The sequence below is a fragment of the Octodon degus genome, unplaced genomic scaffold, assembly GCF_000260255.1.
Source record: "Octodon degus isolate 3935 unplaced genomic scaffold, OctDeg1.0 scaffold00176, whole genome shotgun sequence".
Classification (NCBI taxonomy): domain Eukaryota; kingdom Metazoa; phylum Chordata; class Mammalia; order Rodentia; family Octodontidae; genus Octodon; species Octodon degus.
Genome location: NW_004524752.1, coordinates 4,101,481 through 4,121,877, shown reverse-complemented (window position 1 = coordinate 4,121,877; position 20,397 = coordinate 4,101,481). Strand labels below are relative to the sequence as shown.

General features: G+C 34.0%; 2 protein-coding genes across 3 annotated transcripts in view; one reads left to right on the top strand and one right to left on the bottom strand.

The window, feature by feature from the left end:
• The window catches only part of Ralgps2 (Ral GEF with PH domain and SH3 binding motif 2), a 232,130-nt gene that overhangs the window by 118,988 nt on the left and 92,745 nt on the right, over positions 1 to 20,397 (top strand). Inside the window, exons 6-11 of the mRNA XM_023703572.1 lie at positions 1,562 to 1,651; positions 4,181 to 4,273; positions 12,016 to 12,166; positions 16,938 to 16,958; positions 17,187 to 17,247; positions 19,479 to 19,496. Coding sequence (XP_023559340.1) covers positions 1,562 to 1,651; positions 4,181 to 4,273; positions 12,016 to 12,166; positions 16,938 to 16,958; positions 17,187 to 17,247; positions 19,479 to 19,496 — 434 coding nt within the window. The remainder of the gene's footprint in view (positions 1 to 1,561; positions 1,652 to 4,180; positions 4,274 to 12,015; positions 12,167 to 16,937; positions 16,959 to 17,186; positions 17,248 to 19,478; positions 19,497 to 20,397) is intronic.
• Positions 19,206 to 20,397, bottom strand: part of Angptl1 (angiopoietin like 1) — a 20,636-nt gene continuing 19,444 nt past the window's right edge. For both annotated transcript variants that reach the window (XM_023703570.1, XM_004643449.2), the window contains one exon: positions 19,206 to 19,627. In XM_023703570.1, coding sequence (XP_023559338.1) covers positions 19,440 to 19,627 — 188 coding nt within the window. In that variant the 3' untranslated portion in view covers positions 19,206 to 19,439. The remainder of the gene's footprint in view (positions 19,628 to 20,397) is intronic.

Genomic DNA, 20,397 nt, shown 5'->3' with positions numbered 1-20,397 from the left:
GTTTAACTGGCAATGTCAGAAATTATTGACCTGAGTCCCCCACAGCTCAACATAACAGCATGGCTTTACTTCCTATATTTCGTCTTCATAGTTTTCTACTGGATGGATAAGACCAAGGTAAAGCAGGACCTGTGCAATAGGAGTTGTAGCTTTTTGGTCTGAGAAGGTCAGTGAAATCCCCTCAGGATTTATCCTGAGAAAGATAACAACTCTTGATGAGAGCAGTAACAGAGAATTTGTATTTTAAAATCACCATTGTATTTTTCTTAAAAATCGTCTGCCATTAAATTTAATTAAATCACCTGCTTAGGCAGACACAGAGGCTGGGAGTTCAATCCCTGAGCCTGCCATCCAGGGCATGCTGATATGGCTGTTGAGGCTGGGTGTGTTGCTGCATACCTGTAATCCCAGTGCTTGGGAGGCTATAAACAGGAGGATCACTACAAGTCTGATCTATGAGACCCTATAGACTCTGTACTAAATAGAAAATAAATAAATAAAAATCAGTGATCATATCATACAATTTAGATTTTTACTAAGGTCTTAGCTGAGGATATAGTGTTATCTTCTACTTTTTACACTAAGATTTCTAACCACATCTTGTTTTTTAGTAAAAGTTTGAAATAACTTATAATACTTTGGTTCTGTTTTCATAATGCACAAAAGAAAACATAATATACTTATTACATCGTATGATAAGCAAACTTTCCACCAGAATATTTAATAATATCTGTTTTGTTTGCCTTCTGGTGAATGAATTTTAAATTTTTTAAGGCAATCAAGAAATAGTTTAATTGAATTAGAAAAGTATTGTAAACTTTTTAAAATATACTGTTTATTGGAGATGCTAACTTGGAGATACAAACACACATTTTGTGTTAATCACAACTTGAAATCTTAAGCCTTATATGGCAGCATAGGGCTATCTAGCCACACACACAAAAAGTAGCTTTTGCAAGGTTTGCTTTTAGATCTCTCCTAATTCTGCTGGTATGCTTCAAAATATAGTAAAGAAAAAACCTCTTATATTTGTACAGTGTTTATGCTATACTGTTCTAATTGTATTACATTCTTATAGAAATCTCTTTTCCCTAACACTTCATGTTAACTTTTACAAGTTAACGGTGTCTGTGTATGTGTTTGTATGCACACATACATACCTGTATCTGGATCATTATATGAAAAGTATGCAATATTTGGAAATTGTGTCTTGGTGATGTTAAAGGGAAAATAAATCGTTTCATTTTTTAATTTTTTATTTATTTATTTTTTAAATGTATTTGGTTGTTACAGGTTCTCAGTACACAGCTCAAACTCATAGTGATTCTCCTGTTTTCAGCCTTCCCTGCGCTAGGGCCAGGGCTGGCATGACATGTGATGCCAGGAATTGAACTGCAGTCCCTGAATGTGCCTAAGCAGGCTCTTTAGTCTGCTGAGCTATCTTGCTGGCCCAAATCATTGTTTTATAATGCAGCTGTAAGAAATTCATCTGGTCTTTTTTGTTACTAATTGGATCCTAGCAAATTAATCTTGTCCTGCAATTTTTAATTTTTATTTTCAGGTGAGCTTTTGGGTTGTTAGAGAGATTCTTCATGCTCAAACATTGAAAATTAGAGCTGAAGTTTTGAGCCACTATATTAAAACTGCTAAGGTAAGAAAAACTTTAGTTCAGTCATTCAGAAATATTTTAAGTGAATATTTGCATGACATACTTTATTGTTTATTGATAGTGGAAAATAAATCCTGTTGATTAATGTGTCTGTTTTCTTTTCTTCTTTACTAAGTTAAATGCCTTTTTCTTTATTTTTCTTGTTTTCTTCACCTTTCTTTTATATCCTCCCTATTGCATCATCTGTTTCACTGGATCAGTAGAAGTCAGATTATGCTAAAGTATGATATTTATAAAATATTACACTATTCTGAAGGTGATGAGAAAAGCCATATAAGATTAAATAGAGGAATAGATAGCCATTTTTAAATTTACTTCAAAATAGATTACCTGCCAGACATGTGGAGAACAAGAATTCTTTTATTTTTTAAAGAATAATATATGATGATGTTAGCAAATATGTTCACTGAATAACTATTGTGTGGTACAGATAATACAGTATGAGAGAACTAAGAAGACTTTTTAAAAAAAAAATTTTAGTAAGTGTCTACAGGATCTCAGGGGTCTATAGGGTGTCGCTACATAGATTGGACTCGTAGTGATCTGTCTGTGTTCAGCCTCCCAAAGAGCTGAGATTACAGGTGCACACCACCACACCAGTCTCAATTGCCATCTCAGGGCGCCCCGGAGGTGGGGCCAGCATGGCAAGCCAGGCATTAAACCCTGGCTGCTGTATCTGCCTAAGCAGGCACTTTAATCTGCTGAGCTATTTGACTGTAAAAAGACATTCTAAAAAAGGAAAGTTTATGTTAAATTCATCACTAAGAAATGTGGTTAATAATGGCCACATTGGTTCTTTATGATTATAAATGCATAATTTATGTCATCTGTGAACAAAGAGAGTAGGTTAAAATGAGGATACCATGTTTGCAGTTACTGTTTCATAACTCTTCCCAGTTTGCTTAAGCACATGGAAACAATTGTACTCTAATATATTCTGGGACACTAGGTGGCAGAGCTTGCCTTCTACTTGTTATTTTTTAGAAGTGTCATGAAAATTCAGAAACTTTCTTTGTAAAGAAAGAAATTTCTACATAGGAAAGTAGAAATTAATGACTTGTCTCATAGATTGTGAATTTCCATTTTTTTTTTGATACTTCTGTAAAGTTTTAAAATTTTGCTTCTATGTTCTACTCAAAAATCATCAAATTTTGGTCATTAAACCTACTGTGTCCTTTTCATTATATAATCATTTAATTCCTCTTTAGAGTGTTAAGACTTTGAGTTATCTCTGATAGCATTGCCTTTATCTCAGACCATAATTTTTCTTATTCTCTTAGATCCCTCAGTTCTGATCTCTGCTTTCTATATTCAGTTTTTTATAAAACTAGTAGGTCTGTCTTTTCCTTAGTAGATTGTGTGAATCAGTACTTTCCACAAAGACCAATAACATTCTGTGAAAATATGTATAAAGCTTTAAATATAAAATACATGAAGAGATTTAGGGAGTTGGTTCATATGATTGTAGAGGGTGGCAAGTATGAAATCTGTGGGGCATTTCCAACAGACTGGAAACTCATGCAGAGTGGAACAGTAGTCTTATAGCAGAATTTCTTCTCTGTGGGTTTATTTTTCATTCTTACAAATACAGAATCTAACTTAGTGCCTACTCTGCCCTAAATGCTTAACATATCATTAATAATTAAATAGTTCCCCAGCTAGATAATACAACTCTCTGAGTAAAGATTTATATGCTGTTTCATTTATTTATTTTCTTTCTTTCTTTCTTTCTTTCTTTCTTTCTTTCTTTCTTTCTTTCTTTCTTTTAGTTTTCAGTGAAGTGCCTCACCTCTTGCATTTTCTAGACCTGGAGCTTAATTGGGAACAGAGTTAGGAAAGTTCTAAAATAATTGGTTTTTAGATAGAACCTTTGGGATATAGTGTCATAAAGTCAGGAAAATTAGCAATATATGTGAAGTAGAATTCTTAGCAAATTGATGGAACCTAGTGTTAGGCATTTTCTGTACAGACTATAAAAGCAATGTACCAGAATGAATAAAAAGCAAAGGATCTGAGGTTTGAAGCAGGAGGAAGCAGAAAATTGAGGACAGTGAAAGCCATATTTGAACTCTAACCCTGAAATAATGGAGTATTTGACAGGAAAGCAAATCAAAATCTTGAGTAGCCTCTATTTTGAAACTTGAAACATAAGACTGAGGATCAGTAGTATTTTCAGTATGAGGAAGGAGACTGCTTTCTAGAACCAGGGCACATGATCATACCAGGTAAATTTGATCCTGAGTCATTACTCGTTTTTTAAATATGCTACCAATTAGAGGTAGATTTATTCCCAGAGCTTGGCGACAGTGGTCAGTTTAGAAGATAATTTTAATCATGTGCCAAAAACAACTTTCTGTAAACATAGTAGATATTTCTGAAGACAAATCTCAACCATGAAAGTAATTAAACACTAGACCATTATCAATTGCCTAAATTGTGCTTGTCAATCTATATTGTCTTGTATTCATTTTTAAACTTTTTACCTTCTCTTCCTTTTTCTTAAATCCTTAGAAACTGTACGAACTGAATAATCTTCATGCACTTATGGCAGTGGTTTCTGGCTTACAGAGTGCCCCAATTTTCAGGTTAACTAAAACATGGGCGGTAAGTAATCTTTCTTAGTTAATAAAAAGTTAGTTTTCCTTCAAGAAATAAAGACATTAGGTTTTGTTTTGGTAGTTCTTAGTATGATTAATATTATGGTGGTAGGTAAGTTTTAAATTGCTTTGTACTTTGAACTTTACATTTTCTCTGAAATGTTAGATCAGATAAGTCAGGTAATTTATGGGTAGCTTACAATTCTGTGTTTGGTTTCTGCCCTGTTGGGAATCATTTTTGTAACCTTTTTAAGGCATCTTTGACAGTACAATGTTTCATGTTCACCTGGTGGGAAAGTATAAGTGCAAAAATGGTATTCATTGTTAAGATTATGATTTTAATGGGCTTGAGGAAAATTTTAAATTTGAAAAAATTCAGTGATTTATACTTCCATTAATTTTTAGTCAGAAATATTAAGGTTTTTTTTTTTTTCCCTAAGGCCTAGTAGAAAATCTGATGGTAAACATGGAATCATAATATTGTTCCACATTCTGATGTTATGTTAATCATATTTGATTCTATCATTTTGACAAGGTAAAGGTATGGATTTTCATATCTGCAGATACAAAAGCTGATCAAAACATGGTATATGTTTACATAAAAATATATTATAGTGTGGTAAAAAACATTGGCATTAATCCCTTCAGAGTACTCCCCCTCACTTTGAATACGCTTATCCCTTCATTCTTGCTACTTTCTGAGGCAATTCAGAAGTCTTCTTGTGCAAGTGTCTTTGTGAGACTGAAACAAAAATATATATGGTGAATGCCGTTGCTCGGTGCTATCCATGGAGAGACAGGCTGGTAAAGACATGGCATTTCCTTACTCAGTGAAGCTGGCACTGTGCAACTTCTGGCTCTTCAGTTAAAATGCACATGACAGGTAAATATTTTGAATCAGCTTGAAATTTTGAGGCAGCTACAACAGTGTAACTAAACACTACATAGTGAGAATTGTATTTAACCTGAATTGGGATTTTTTTTTTTCCACAATTGTACCAGAGGGATCAAAGGTAGCACAAGAGATCAAAAAGAAAGTTGTATTCGAGTTGTTTTATTGAGCCAGGTATATGAGGGAGGTGATGAATAGTGAAAAGGTGGTGTGGTTACTAGATTAGAAGGCCCAATAGAGTCAAGTAACTCATATTCAAGATGGCAGAAAGAACAAAGCTGAAAATTATGGGAAAATGAGATGACTGGAAAAATCAAGAAATCAGAAATCTCAGCCCACTGGGAATATTATCTCTGTGAAGATTACAATCACTAATATTTTTAATAAGGATAATTTTGGTGACTCTTTTTCTCCCAACTTCTAAAGTCTTCTACATATAAAGGGTAAATGACTTGTTGGCCAGTGACATAAATGTTGCAATTTAGTATTCTCTTGTTTAATATAAGAGCCACTAGCTACATGTGGCTATTAAATTCATATCACTAAAAATAGATTTAAAAATTCACTTCCTCAGCCATACTAGCCACACTGCAAGTGCTCAAGGGCCACATGTTGACTGGTGATTATTGTAGTAAACAGCACATAGGTCTCCATCGTCACACAACACTTCATTGGCAAGCACTCATCTACCAGTGCCTTGAACTTCATAGGTGGTGGAAGATTTTAGGGAGAAAAGTGGGATAAGTTGGAAGAGATTTTAGAGAACAAGGGGCAAAGATTATGTGTAACTCACCTCTAGGCTTGAATTATAAGATGCCAAAGAAAGAAGATACTTAGAGAAAAGGTTAAAAGTGGGGATTTTGCACAGGAGCAGCATGCGTTTCAGAAAGTACAACTGGAAAGATTGTATTGGGTCAAGTTAGAAAACATAAAATGAGTTTGAATTCTAATTGGGGTAAAATTTTTGGTGAATGAAGAATTTTTTTTTTAAATTTTTATTTATTTATGTGTGTGTGTGTGTGTGTGTGTGTGTGGCCAGCTCAGGCCACCAGAGAGCGCGGTTGGCTGGCATGTGGTGCTGGGGGATTGAACCGTGGTCCCTTTGCTTTGCTAAGTTTGTTCAAATAGGTGCTTTAGACCACTGAGCCATCTCACCAGCCCCAAGAATTTTTAAAAAAATATTAAAGCAAATGTGCCCAGAAGTCTGCAATATCCCATAAGGAAAATATCAGAGGTGGTCTCTTTATTTTATTTATTTTTATCTTCCATACAATTTTATTTCCTCCTTTCAACCATAATAATGTGATATCCAAACTTTGTCTTAATTGGTGGGTCTGTAAACACAGGCTTATCCATTCCACTCACAGGCAAGGCAAAGGCTGCTTCTTGAAATGGTCCTACCATAGAGCCTGTGGTCATCCAACCCAAGTCACCCCCTTGCCTGGCTTTATCTTCACTACACTGTGTGGCTACTTCCCTGAATCTCATCCTAGACTTTAACTTTTCCATGGCTTCCATAATTTTGCTGTGTCTTTCACATAGAATGTATGGGACCATTACTGTATTGCCACCACCTTTGGGGCCTTGAGCCTTCTTGTCAGCACTATCACTTCCAGAGGTTGCTCCCTCTTTACCCCCTTTTCCAGAACCACTTTTTTCTTTTGGGCAGCATCTTCGGAATTTGCCCTTGTACTCACTACTACATCGACATAGTCTCTTTAATTCAAGAAAAAGAATGCCCATCTTACTGTTTCTTTTCAGCATTGAAATATCCTGAGAGATTAGCAGCTTTGCTCAACAAAGCACTCCCTACCATGACGTTCTCCTGTACCACAGGCCCAAAGCTATAGGCCAAATGAGCATGGACTGAAACCTTCAAACTGAAAATTCTATATGTGAAAGAGTATGCTCATTGCTAAAGTACTGACAGTAGTTAAGATATGGAAGCAACCTAAGGGTCTGTCAATAGACAATTGGATTAAGAGTGTAGTAAAGTACTATTAGCCTTCAAAAGAAGGAAAATTTGTCCCTTGCAACAGGAATGGACTAAGAGAATATTATCCTGAGTGAAATCAAAAGGACAAAGAATAGAAGGATAATTTGGGGTGTCGATAAAACTGGGAGATTTTGGTCAGTGGGTACAGTGTTGTAGTACTATACTGAGTTAAATTCTGGAGCTCTAATACACAACATGATGATATATTATACCTCAAAACATACATCTAAATGCAATTTTACTTGTCACTTACATCCTAATAATACTGGAGGAATAAGATTGATTATAAAATTTATATGGAAATGCACAGATATAGGAGGAAGAGGTCCTGAAGGAAAAAAATGGAGATCAGGGACATGGGCCTTGTGATGGATATCAGATCTGTTGTGCAGTTTGGGCAGTATAGGACTTGAGCAGGTTTAAATATTTATACCAATGCAAAAACAATAAAGAAGTTAGAAATAGAGCCTTTGTTTAAAATGCTGATGTGACCAATCAAAGCATTGTAAATCTGAGAAGAAATAGATCATTTATTAATTGGAACTGGAAAATAGGTTAATAAGACAAAAATAAAGGTTATCCCCTGCACCACTTACAAAAATCATTGTCAGCATTGTCAGATGACCGTGAGGTGCAAAACTTTAAAAGCTTTGGGAAGAAAAATGAGTGATTATTTCTGGTTTGGTATGGCAGAGGTAAAGGGTTTTTTTTTTTTTTTTTTGGTTAAGACACAATGTTCCAGAAATGAAAGAAAAGATGGATATATTTTCTGCTTATCAAAACATACTTCAAAGAAAATTGAAAAGACAGCAGGAGCCAGGGGATAGGTACAACAGGTGTAACTGATCAAAATTTTGTCAATAAGAACTGTAACAAACCTAACAAGCTCTAATAAAATAAAGAAACAAAATAAGCACTTATAAGGATATTTTTAGAAAAGAAAGTACATGTGGAAGCAATAAAAATGTGTGATGTACAGCTACCTGCAACTTCGTGAATGAAATCTTAGCATCAAATGTTAAGAGAACAACAAAACATTTGTCATGTTGTAAGGGGTAGCCCAGTGATGGATATAAACAGTTTATGGTACTTTGTACTCAGAATAAAATAAAATGTAAGAAAATGATGCCCTCAAGATTTAGCATTGTTGTTGCTGGTTACTTTTATTTATTTTATTTATTTATTTATTTATTTATTTTTTTTTTTTTTTGGCAGAACCAGGGACTAAACTCAGGCAAGTGCTCATTCTATTGAGCCATCTCCCTGGCCCTTTTATTTATTTTTAAAGAGTACAAAATAGTTGAAGAATAGAAATGATATAGAATTTCGCTAAACAAAATATGAATTGAACAGTATTGGTTGTATTACATAGTGTTGTTTTCAAATTACTTGTTCAGATTGTCAGATACATGCATGCAAAATTGGGAAAAGAAAGAAAAAAAAAGTGTAAGAAATTAAAGAGAGGGCCAGGGACATAGCTCAGTAGAATAAGCACTTGCCTGGCAAGCTCAAAGTCCTGAGTTCAATCCCCAGTACCAAAGGAAAGAGGGGAGAGAGAGACGCAGAGGGAGAGGGGAAGGGGGAAGAAGGAAGAAAGAGAGAGGGAGAGAGAGAGAGAGAGAGAGAGAGAGAGAGAGAGAGAGAGAGAGAGATTAAAGAAATTAAAAGAGAAAAAGGGGGAAAATGAAAAAACAAAAAATTAAACATTAATTGCTCCTTTCCATAGACCAGCAAAACTAGACAGTACAATTATCCAGACCATCCTGCTTATATACATAGATATATCTTATATCTCTTTTCCCCATTCCATTTCCTGTTCTCCACCTTATCTCAGTAATTCCTTCTTTTTGAATAGGTTCATTCCAGGGCTAGCCAGATAGTTCAGTGGACTAAAGCACCTGCTTAAGCAGAGTGCAGCAGCCAGGGTTCAATCCCTGGTGTGCTGTGCCATTCCTGCCCCCAGGGTGTGCTGAGAGGCGATTGAAACTGGGCATGATGGAGCACCCTTGTAATTCCAGCTCTTGGGAGGCTGAAAACAGGAGAATCACTACGAGTCCGATCTGTATCGTGAGACCCTGTGGACCCTGTACTGAATACATTAAAAAAAAAAAAATGAATAGGTTCATTCCCGTTTCACAGTACCTATTGTACCCCCAATTTTATTTACTCATTCAGGTTCTTACACTATGGAGACAATACAGTGTTTACACATGCAGGTCTGATTTATTTCACTAAAAGAGTATGGTCTCAGGACTGGGTAGATAGCTCGGTGGCTTAAGCACCTGCCTGGCAAACACAAGGACCCAGGTTCGATCTCTGGTCCTAGATGCCATGCTAGCCTTGCACTGTGCCAGACAGCGAAACTGGATGTGGTGGTGCACACCTGTAATCCCAGCACTGGGGAGGTTGAGACAGGAGCATCACTATGAATCTGGACTGTATAGTGAGATCCAGTACCAAATACATAAATAAAAGATGTTAAAAAGGAGTATGGTTTCTAGTTATATCCATTTACTGATAAAAGCCTCACATTCTTAAAGATAGTCAAAAGAGTGAGATATAGAAGGAATGTATAGGTAGGTACGATACTGGTGTGTAGTTCTTATGTACGAGGATAATGCATATATATTTGGTATAAAATTTAAAATAATTTAACAACTCATACCAGTAACAAATAATTATTGATGTCTTGATCAATAATTAGTTATTATATTATAATTATACAGATTATAATCTGTACCCAAAGTCATAGATGAATACTTATGCAAGTAAATATCTTTATACATATTGTACAGGAATACAAATCAAGGTATGAGGGATAATCTGTTGAGTCACACATTTCTTAATAGTGACTGACATGAGTAAACATACTGTTTTTTTGCATGTGTGTCTATGTGTCTGTTTTGGGTTTTTTTGTTTTGTTTTGTTTTTTGAGACAGGGTCTCGTTGTATGTATAGTTCAAGCTGGTCTTGAACTCAGTATGTAGCCCAGCCTGACCTCAAACTCATGGCGAATCTCCTGCCCCAGTCTCCCAGGTGTTGGGATTATAGGCATGGGCCACCACACCTGGCATGAACAGGTGTATTGTGGTGTTGGATGGATAAACATATGTCTAGAACTCTGTGGTTCTCTTTTTCAGTAATCCCAATGGAAACATGAAGAGTTTTTCTTTCGGTTTTTATATTCTTGGCCAGAAAGACTACTTATGACCTGGGGAGTTATAATATTAAGAACTACTTTTCTTTCTTTCTTTTTTTTTCTTTTCCTTTCTAGTAAGGAGAATATAATAAAGTGATATAAAAGATAATACAAACACCAAAACTGAGAAAGAAAGGCCTTCATAGTCATATCAAGGTTCTGAGTATCACTAGGGAAATATCTGCATTGAAATGTTGCTTTATATTCATCTGTTAATTCTACTGCATAATTGAATCTTACTAATCTGGTTACTGGTTTATTATGAACATTTCAAAAGTAGACTTTTACTGTGATTTTGTATTTCATATGTAGCAAGATCAGTTAAGCATTTCAAATAATTTATTTCTCTTAGTATGTGTTTTTGAGTGTGTGCATTATGATTGGTTTATTGTTATTTCTACAACATTTTGTAACTGTTTTGCTTGTCTGAATACTTTGTTATTCAAAATGGTTGATTGGTAGCAAGCAGAGTTTTGTACCTTACTGGAGAATGCTAATAAATTGCTTTGAAATGGATATAGAGAAAGATAATAAAACTGTTAGACAATGGAAATTTTTTTCTAAAACATGAAAGCAAAAGATTCATTGAAACCATATTTTAAAGAGGCAATATTATTCATTTTTGTGATAGAAATTAGGTGTAAATAATTTGTGTTGACACACTTAAAATTGCTTAATCATAAAAAGTAGATTCTGACTGAACTATTTGTAGGGAAGACTACATCAGAATATTCTCTCCATAGCCAGATTGTGAGAGTTAAAAAAGCATACGTATTTATGAATGAGTGCATGACTGGAGAGTATTAATATATTCTGCTAATCCTGTGGTCACATTTGAATTCATAGCGTGCTCGTCTTCATTCAGATTTTTCTGTCGACATCATAAGAAAATTAGTTGATAGTTACATAGTAGAAGTGTCTGCATGCTGTAAAATAACACTGATATTCTGACATGAAATAAAGTGAAATCTTGTAACATATAATGAAATAGGTGCTGCATACATTTAAAGAAAAAAATTTTATTGGTCTCTGATATGATTTAAAAAAATTTCTGAACCTTGTAGTTAATATGTGGCGACTGATGAACCTTGCATGTCTTCTCCTGCCCTTCGTAAGCCCCACTGGTCTCAGCCAGCGCTCATGCACTACACGTTTGCCCCTCAAGCCTCTTCTCATGCTGTGGGCATGAAGTGCTGACCAAGGCAGAAGGTCTTGTCAAGTTCAAAACTAGGGAATCAAAAGTTTTATTAGGACTAGCCAACATTAAAATGCTCAAGGAAAGTTGCTACTTAGAAAATTCAGTATTTCTTTATGATTATGCAAAAATGACCTTATCTTTGGGGAGGTAGTCAATAAAATATTTAGACATTAGACCTGAATGAGTGTATAATTATGTTTTATAAAAATGATCAACAAATTGCTTAATCATTTAAAATAGTAAAGATGAGAAATATAATGTATTTTATTAGTTAATTATGTACATTTATAAATAATTTGAGTTATTAATAGACATCTGATTTTTTATTTGTATATTAAGCAAAATATAATTAAGGAAAGTATAACTTAAATTAAAATCCAAATTTATAGTAAATACAACTTCAGGTCTTTGCTACAATAAAATGGAACTTGTAAATAACTTAGGCTTTTCTGTTTGTTTTTTAGTTATTAAGTCGAAAAGACAAAACTACTTTTGAAAAATTAGAGTATGTAATGAGTAAAGAAGATAACTACAAAAGACTCAGAGACTATATAAGTAGCTTAAAGATGACACCTTGCATTCCCTATTTAGGTGAGTTATATTACTGTGTTTATTGTTCCTAGTTGTTGCTCTTCCTTATTTAGTACATAAAAAATTCAAGGCATTTTTTTAGTTTATGTGTCTTGAAAATAAATTACTGCAAGATTGCTAAGCTGAAAAAAATGACAGTTATCATCCTCATTACCTGAAATGTGTTTTCATATTTAATTAGCCTTTTTTCATACAAATGAGCCATGTGGTGAAAATGGTGTGCTTTAGATGTTTTAATAACACTCTTAAAGAATAAAACATTAACTTACATTGAAGTTTAATACACTCACTGAAGACATTGATCCAAATTCTTATATCATTGGAAGATATTTTACTGTAAAGAGTAGTTTCAATAAATACCAGTATTATTGTTTAGCTGGGTGAAATCAGTTGTTTAACTGGAAATTTAGTTTAGCTCATTTCTGTAAATTTGTCTCTTTACTATTATCTTACCATTGTTTATAGATTCCAAGAACTATTTAACCAATAATGATTATTTTCAACAAAATTTGAATAAGACTGTTAGATTTTGAGTGAAAATAAGTCTTGCACAAACTGTCCATTAAATTTGTCTTCAATTAAACATAAAGAAGTTTATATATTTTTAGGATAAATGAAGTTGATTTGATCTTCTGTAGGGTATTGAAGCAATAAGCCTTTGTTTGTTTCCCTGGCAAGTGCAAAGGCCTGAGTTCAATCCCCGGTTCCACCTAAAAAAAATTAAAAAAAAGCCTTTCTTTGTTTCTAGTATCTGTGGTTCCCGTTTTTGCTCTTTTATCTAACTGCCTACACTTAATTTCAAGAAAAATGATAACAGTAATGAAAAGTGTTGAGAGTTCATAAACTTTGAAATCTTTACCAATGTTTAGAATATAAGGGACAGAGACAGTAGATACATATCTATTCAGTTGTTTAGTCTCTGTAGAAAAGTTGAATTCATCCAACATTACAGGGCTTCCTAGGATTCCACTGGGAAAGGGAGTCACGTGCTGGGTTCCCAGTGCTGAAAGCAAAATGCCCTTAAGCGTAATACAGTGAGGACCACTACACAGTATGTGTTTGCCTTTTTTTTTTTTTTTTTGAGACAGCGTCTATGTGTTCCAGACTGGCCTCATATTGGTGATCCTCCTGCTCTACCTCTTGAGTGACTAGTATTACAGATGTGAACTTCCACATGCAGCCATGTGTTCTGCTTTTTATGGTGATCTTGGCTGTTCTCATACTTGAATATATTTAGTTTAGGGGAAAAGAGAATAGAGGATTTAAAAAAAATAACTTCATAATTCACAAAACAAGCTTTTTATTGCATGAAAAACATTACAATAGACTGAGAATTGACAATCCTTAGTTTCAAAGGAGCTCTGCTGTAGTGTACTTAGCTATAGAATCGTCGACTTTGAAGTTTGTTCTGTTTGTCTGGAAAAGCATGTGCAGGATCAGAATCATGTTCTTAGGGGTGGGTGGGTTTATATTGATGCCTTTTAGTTCATTTATTTCACAGTTGAAAAAGCTAAGGTCCAAAAAGATGAAAGCTCTGACTCAGAGCCCTGACACTTAATGAAAAATCTGCCATGAAGTTGTAGCTTAGTATGCTCCGTTTATACCTGCTCAGCTCTCATGCTAAAATGTACTGATCATAGGATTTTTTTCCTCATTAAATTGTCTTTTTCACATTAAATTTCAGTATTTTCTGGACAAAAATTATTTTTATTAAAAATGAGAAAATGACAAAACAGATTAATCCTTTTGTTTAGGAGTATTTGTTTTATGTTTTCCCAAAGTTGTGACCTAATATGAATTTTTAAATTCTGTGTGTCCCATCATGTTTATGTACATCATGTATATAAATTCATGTTTTATACTCATTTAAATACAGAGAGATAACAAGGGAAAAAGCATTATCTGATGCTTGTAAAAGTGAGCATTATATAATAAATATTTGTTAGTTCAACTAACTAAATCCCTTTCTGGCTCTTCCCATTGTTGCTATGGTTTTAATTTCTGTTTCAATACAATAAATGTATTTTCGTGTGGCCTGCTTCAGTTGATGAAGCTCTACTTCCTGCATTCTCTAGCAGAAGATGAGACTTGTCTGAGTTCTACCCAAGAATTTGAAACTAAAACGGAAAAAAAATGGCCAAAACCTTAACACATGGTAAAATGGAGAACATATACTTTAGCGCCTGCATAATTCTAGGTATCAAAAGTGTTTATATACTTCATCTCTGTACTGTTACATGGAGAAACAAGTGGATTGAGACGATTGTGAGCCATTTGGCATAAACGCTATACACTTGAGAAATGAAACATTACTCAGATAAGTTACTCTTATTCACTTATAGTTTGTTTCAAGCATAAAAATCATCCTTTGAGTGTAGTGACAGTTTTGTATCAACCCTTCAGAGTAATTTTATTTATAGCATACTTATCCTTCCGTAAGAAATGTGAGGCACACTTTGTATACAGCCTTTTGACTGCCTGATTCACATCATAAGTGTCTTGTTTTTAAAATTTCTGGTTTTCAGTATTGAGTTGTTGAAGAACTGAAATTTTAACATTAGTTAATGTTTATTTTTGTCATATTTTGTTCTCACTTAAATTTAATTAGGTCTTGATTTTTTTTTTTTAATTTAGGACAGGGTGTACAGGGTCTCACTGTGTAGATCAGACTCATAGTGATCCGCCTGTTTACAGCCTCCTAAGAGCTGGAATTACAGGCACACGCCACCACACCCAGTCTTAATTGCCGTCTCGGGGCGGGGCCAGCATGGCAGGCCCAGGGATTGAACTCCAAGCCCCTGTGCCTGCCTAAGCAGGCACTTTAATCTGCTGAGCTATTTGGCCAGCCCTAGGTTTTGATTTTTAAAGTTTAACTTAATCTTGATTTTTAGAATCTTTTCCCATTCATATGAAAACAGACAGTTTAATTACCAAATTAAGTTAATAAGATGACTGCATAAGGTCTAATGTGGCAGCACATGCACTCAGGAGGCTGAGGCAGGAGAATCACTGCAAATTTGAGGCCAGCATGGGCTACAGAAGTGAGTTCAAAGGCAGCTTGAACTGTGTAGTGAAACCCTGTCTAAAAAAGAGGAAAAAAAAAAGAAGATATTGTATCTTTGATAGCACAGAACTTGGCCTGCAGATGTTCCAAAAATGATGCTCTTTGTTAAAATGGTAGTGTCATTTAACTGTTCTTTGGATGTACAGAATTTGCATTTATCTATTGCATTTATCAGAGGTTTTTAAGGAAAAAGTTATCAACCAAAATAATCTGTGATTCAGATTCAAAAGGAGCAAATAATGATCTATTAATATGAGAGAGGTGAAAATTTTTTCTGCTGAAAATAATTATCAAAGGCAAGCATTCTAGAACCAGTGAGATGACTCAGTTGACTAAGTGCCTGCTTAAACAAGCACAGGGTCCCAGGTTCGATTCCCTGGAGAACGGGTGTGGCGGTGCACACCTGTAATCTCAGCTCTGGGGAGGTTAAAACAGGAGGGATCACTACGAGTCTGAGCTGCATAGTGAGACTCTGTACCCAAATATATAAGGGAAAAAAAAAAAAGAAACATTCTTTGTGAAACCTAAAAAAGAGGCATTAAATGATGTTTAAACTCTTTATACTGCAAAATGCATCAGTAACTCAATATGGATTAAATTATAAGCAGTAGAAAATGTAGTCTTGGCTTTCTACTCATCTCTTGAAAAAATTGTCTCTTCTTTTGGTTTGCACTCAAAGTAAAAAATTAGTCATCTTGGACAATACAGTGAAAAATTCTTAGAACAAAGATACAATTTGTCAAGAGAGAAATGGTTTGGCAAATCTTAAGGAAAAATTTGTTTTATATGAGAATTATTGTTTTAAATCTGAAAATCATTAACAGCACTCATTTGTTCTTGTCATTGGAGAATAAATAATCTTAAGGGGCTTGTTGAGGAATTTGGCATGGGAAATTGTGCTTTGCTGCAAAGAGAAAATGTACGTCATACTAAAATAATTTAGTTATGTGAAACATGATAAATACGCTTTCATGTGTATTTGCCGCACCTTATTTCTACTTTATTCATATAAAATAGGAAAATGCAGTAGTACCTCAACTAGATTAGGATGTTTACTGGAAAAGAAAGCATATTTTTATAACTATAAAAATAAGTAAATTTTTTTCATTAACTTTATTGAAAATCAATAATTACATAGCATATTAAAAGTAAATTATTTTAGTATTGTATATTACTTACTGTTGAGTAGAAGCAAGATATTACAGAGAATTTTTTGCAAAATCTCCATCCTTTCCACAGTACATGACTGCACTATATCTAGATAGAATTCTTCCTTTCTCTGAAAGAGACAACTCCACTCCCCTCTTCCTCTTTTTGCCAACTGAAAATGTCAGGTTATTATAAGAAGCATTTAATTAAGATTTTCTTTTAAGAAAAGATTCATTAACTTTCTTCAGTATAGTGCCCTTCTCTGAAAAATACTCTGCTTTTATTTCTGTAATGATATGTTCATTAATGTACCTCATCCCCAGCAAGAGCTTAGGCCCTTTTTTGTCTTGGTTCAAGGCTTTGTTCTTATGGATAAGCAAAAGTAAGCATTTAGTATACGTAATATTTGTCAAAGTAATTAATAAATGATTCTGTTGGCTTTTCTCATTGTTCCTACAACTTTGTTTTAATTTCTGTTTAAATACAATAAATATGTGTATGAGTTTTTCTTTTATTTTTTTTTTTTCTGAGAAGGATTTCATATGTAGTTCAGGTTGACCTTGAACTCACTGTGTATCCCAGGCTGGCCTCAAACTCATAGCAGTCCTCTTATCTCATCATCCTGAGTTCTGGGATTACAGGCATACACCACCACGTCCTACATGTAACATTTTTGTAAGTCAACTGTTTGTTTACTCACCCCATTTTCTTTTAATGTCTCAGCTGGCAACCAGCATTTGCATAGTGCTGTGTTTGGTGCTAAATATGAGTGAAATGGATTTTGTCCTTGCCATTAATGGAAGAGATGTATAACTGTCTTTTGCTTTATAGTACTATACTCATCACAGGTGGTGAAAATTTTAAAAGTATACCTGAATTTAGAAGAATCTGAGTTTTATTAGGTCTTTTTTTTTTTCATATATTGTGTTGAATATTGATTTCTCAAGTAGAATATAGTTTCACATTACTTTTAGAAATTTTTAGCCAGGCATGGTGGTGCACACCCATAATCCCAGCACTTGGGAGGCTGAGGCAGGAAGATGGTTGCTAGCCCCAGACCAGCCTGAGCTTCAAAGTGAGCCCACGGTCAGCCTAAATGGCATACTGAGACCCTGTCTCAAAAAGACAGAAGGAAAAAAAATTTTCTTAAGCTATATACATCTATTTAAAATGCAGGTACTTTCAACAAAGACTAAGGTTTGCTATATAGTTCTTTTGGAATTAATGGAATATTTTCCTTTCTTTTTGGAGTATTTGACTAAATACGTGAAAGGATGTGACAGTCATCTCAAAAAATAGCTAATCGTGAAAAAATGTCATTGACTTTTCATACTTTAAAGTTTTATTCATTTCTTTGATTTGTAGACACTATTCTATTGTTTTGATTATATATTATTATATATTCTGTTCTAAAACAGCAGTAGATCATATTTAGTCCTTTTCTTTTGGATCCTGAGCATGAATTCTGAACAAGTGGCAGCTAGCCCTAGCTTTTTCTTTAGCCAAGATTACATTCCCCTTTTCCATTACTTCATTTATATTCATTTAGACCCTCTCATATATTTAAACTTCTTCTGATGTTCTTTTGATATATTTTCTGAAGTTTAGTTTAGACCGACTTCTGATACAAAAGAACTGAGGGTAGAGCTTTATTAATTTTATTCCTATGTTAGTTACTGGAGAACATATATGAAATAAATAAAAGTAGCAGCTGTAAGGCTTTGCATATAAATCATAGACAGAATCAGATCTCTCCAGTTTTAATGTCTTTGCCAGTTCCAACTATTGGTGTTTCTGGATTTTTGTAAGTTTTTGAGCAAATTAAAAAAACCTTAGAGTGATCTCTAAGTAATAAATTTATTTTTGGAAGGCGGGTGTCTCAGAAGATCCTAGTAAAGTTATTAATTGTAATAATGAGTTAGAGGCAAAGTAAGGCTAAACTAAAATTACTCACACACTATAAGTGGAATTAACATTTTGGACTAGCTGCACCCCTGTGGACTCTGCTCTAAAGCTATTGGATCCTCATTGTTGGGACAATGTAACAGTTCCCTAAAGCTCCTTTAATACCAATACTTGTGAAGCTGTCCAAGCTTTTAGACTTGAGTTGCAGATAGGATTTTTTTCAACAGAAAAGACCAAAAAATTAGAGGTACAAGAACACTAATAGATATATTTTAAATTATAATTTAAGTGTATAAAACTTCGGTACACCAAATATTCTGCATTTTAATAATATCAGCATTTACTCCTGCATTCCAGGAGGCTAGGAAAATAGCATAGTGGCATAAGCACCTGCCACTTGTGCTCAGCAAGCACAAGGTCCTGAGTTCATTCCCTGGTATTTAAAAAAATGCATTGCAGGAAATTTTGTTCATCATTTCATAGAAGAAATTTATTTGTATATGTTTCTTGATGAATTTCCCATTTAAATAATGTATGTGTTATTTGTGGTGGGTTTTTTGTTGTTATTGTTGTTGCTTCATTTTTAAAGTAAGTATTTCACAGTGTGGATCATCTAGTTCTTTGGGGGAAATCATAACATACACCAACAAGTCAAATGTAACATTATTATTAAATGGGAATGCAACAAATTCAATTTGAAAGCATTTTTATTCAATGGAAAAAGCATTTTTATTGGCAAAACTAGAGATTTCTCTAATTTCCTGTCTGTACTTTTATAAATAAAATGCATTACTTCACTGAAATCTTAAAATTATTTTTTCATTGGAAGTTAGATCATTCTTACATTTTTAAAGTAAATTGTTAAATATCTTGAACATGTAATTTTTATTTAAAATACTAAGATTTGTTTTACATTATGACAAATATTTACACTTTAGAAAATAAACTTTACCTGTGTTCACTCAATATAATTTTTGAAATAACTAGAATATGGATACAAATAATTATCTGAAGTATACTGAAAACTACGTTCACAGATCTTTTTTCTAGTTGTAGAAAAATTCATTTTACAAACTATATAGAAATAAATTTTGCAAAGTAATATACATGTAGCATTTACAGTTTGGGAAACTGAAGAATTAGGAATTTTGTGTGGCTTAAATTGGAAACCTTCTCTCCTCAGTCAATAGGCTTTATCATCATCTGAACTGCTCTCAGGGAGTATGACCCGCCTCTGTATTCAGCCCAGAAAATCCCATCTTGGTGTTTGCTTCTGTATTGGCCTCCTCTGTACCACACTCCATTCAGATTGGAATGAGCACAGGCATTGTACCACCAGCCTCCTTTATGGAAGTGAGCGCAGTTGCCTTGAGGGAAAAGGATACCACAGTAAAAGTTCCTTCTAAATACAGTATTTTGCAAATCATCAAACTTACTCTGCTTTAGAATAATTCAATTTGATCCTCCCATACTATTTTCTTAGTAATTTTCTTTCATTTATTTTTATTACCTTTGTCTCCTTGATTTTAAAAAATGACTTTAATTCCTTTTTTTGCTTTATTTTTTGTTTGCTTAATATGTAGTTTTAAAAGAGATTTAATTTTCTAATTAGTAGGGTAAATAAAATACAATGTGTTTATATTGGGAAAAAAAATTGGGAAAAGAAAGATATAGAGTTAAGAGAAGGGTGAAATTAGAGGAAGCTTCAATTCCCAGAACAATAAAAGCACAATACAGTGGCATAGCTTCACCAGCAAATACATAGGTTCCCCTAAACAAGTAGGCGTAAGTGATGGTCATCTCTCTTCACCTACTTACACCAGTGTGAAATAGGTTAACTTAGAGACCTATGTGCTGCTTGCTAAAATAAATCATTTTCCAGGGAAGATACCTCTTCTTCAGTGCCAGAAACTAGATTTAAAAGGGAGAGTATATAAAAATTAAATTGAAAATTATATGGATGGTCTAATTAGATTATTCTAATGAAAATATTTCTTCATCTTGCTTTCTCCCTCTAAGAAATGCTCTTATGCCATATATTCATTTGGCTTGCCTTTTTCTCTTCCAGCAGAACTTTATTGAGACATGCTCTTCCTGACCAATTCAGTAGTACCCACCCAAGACTCTGCTACCTGTC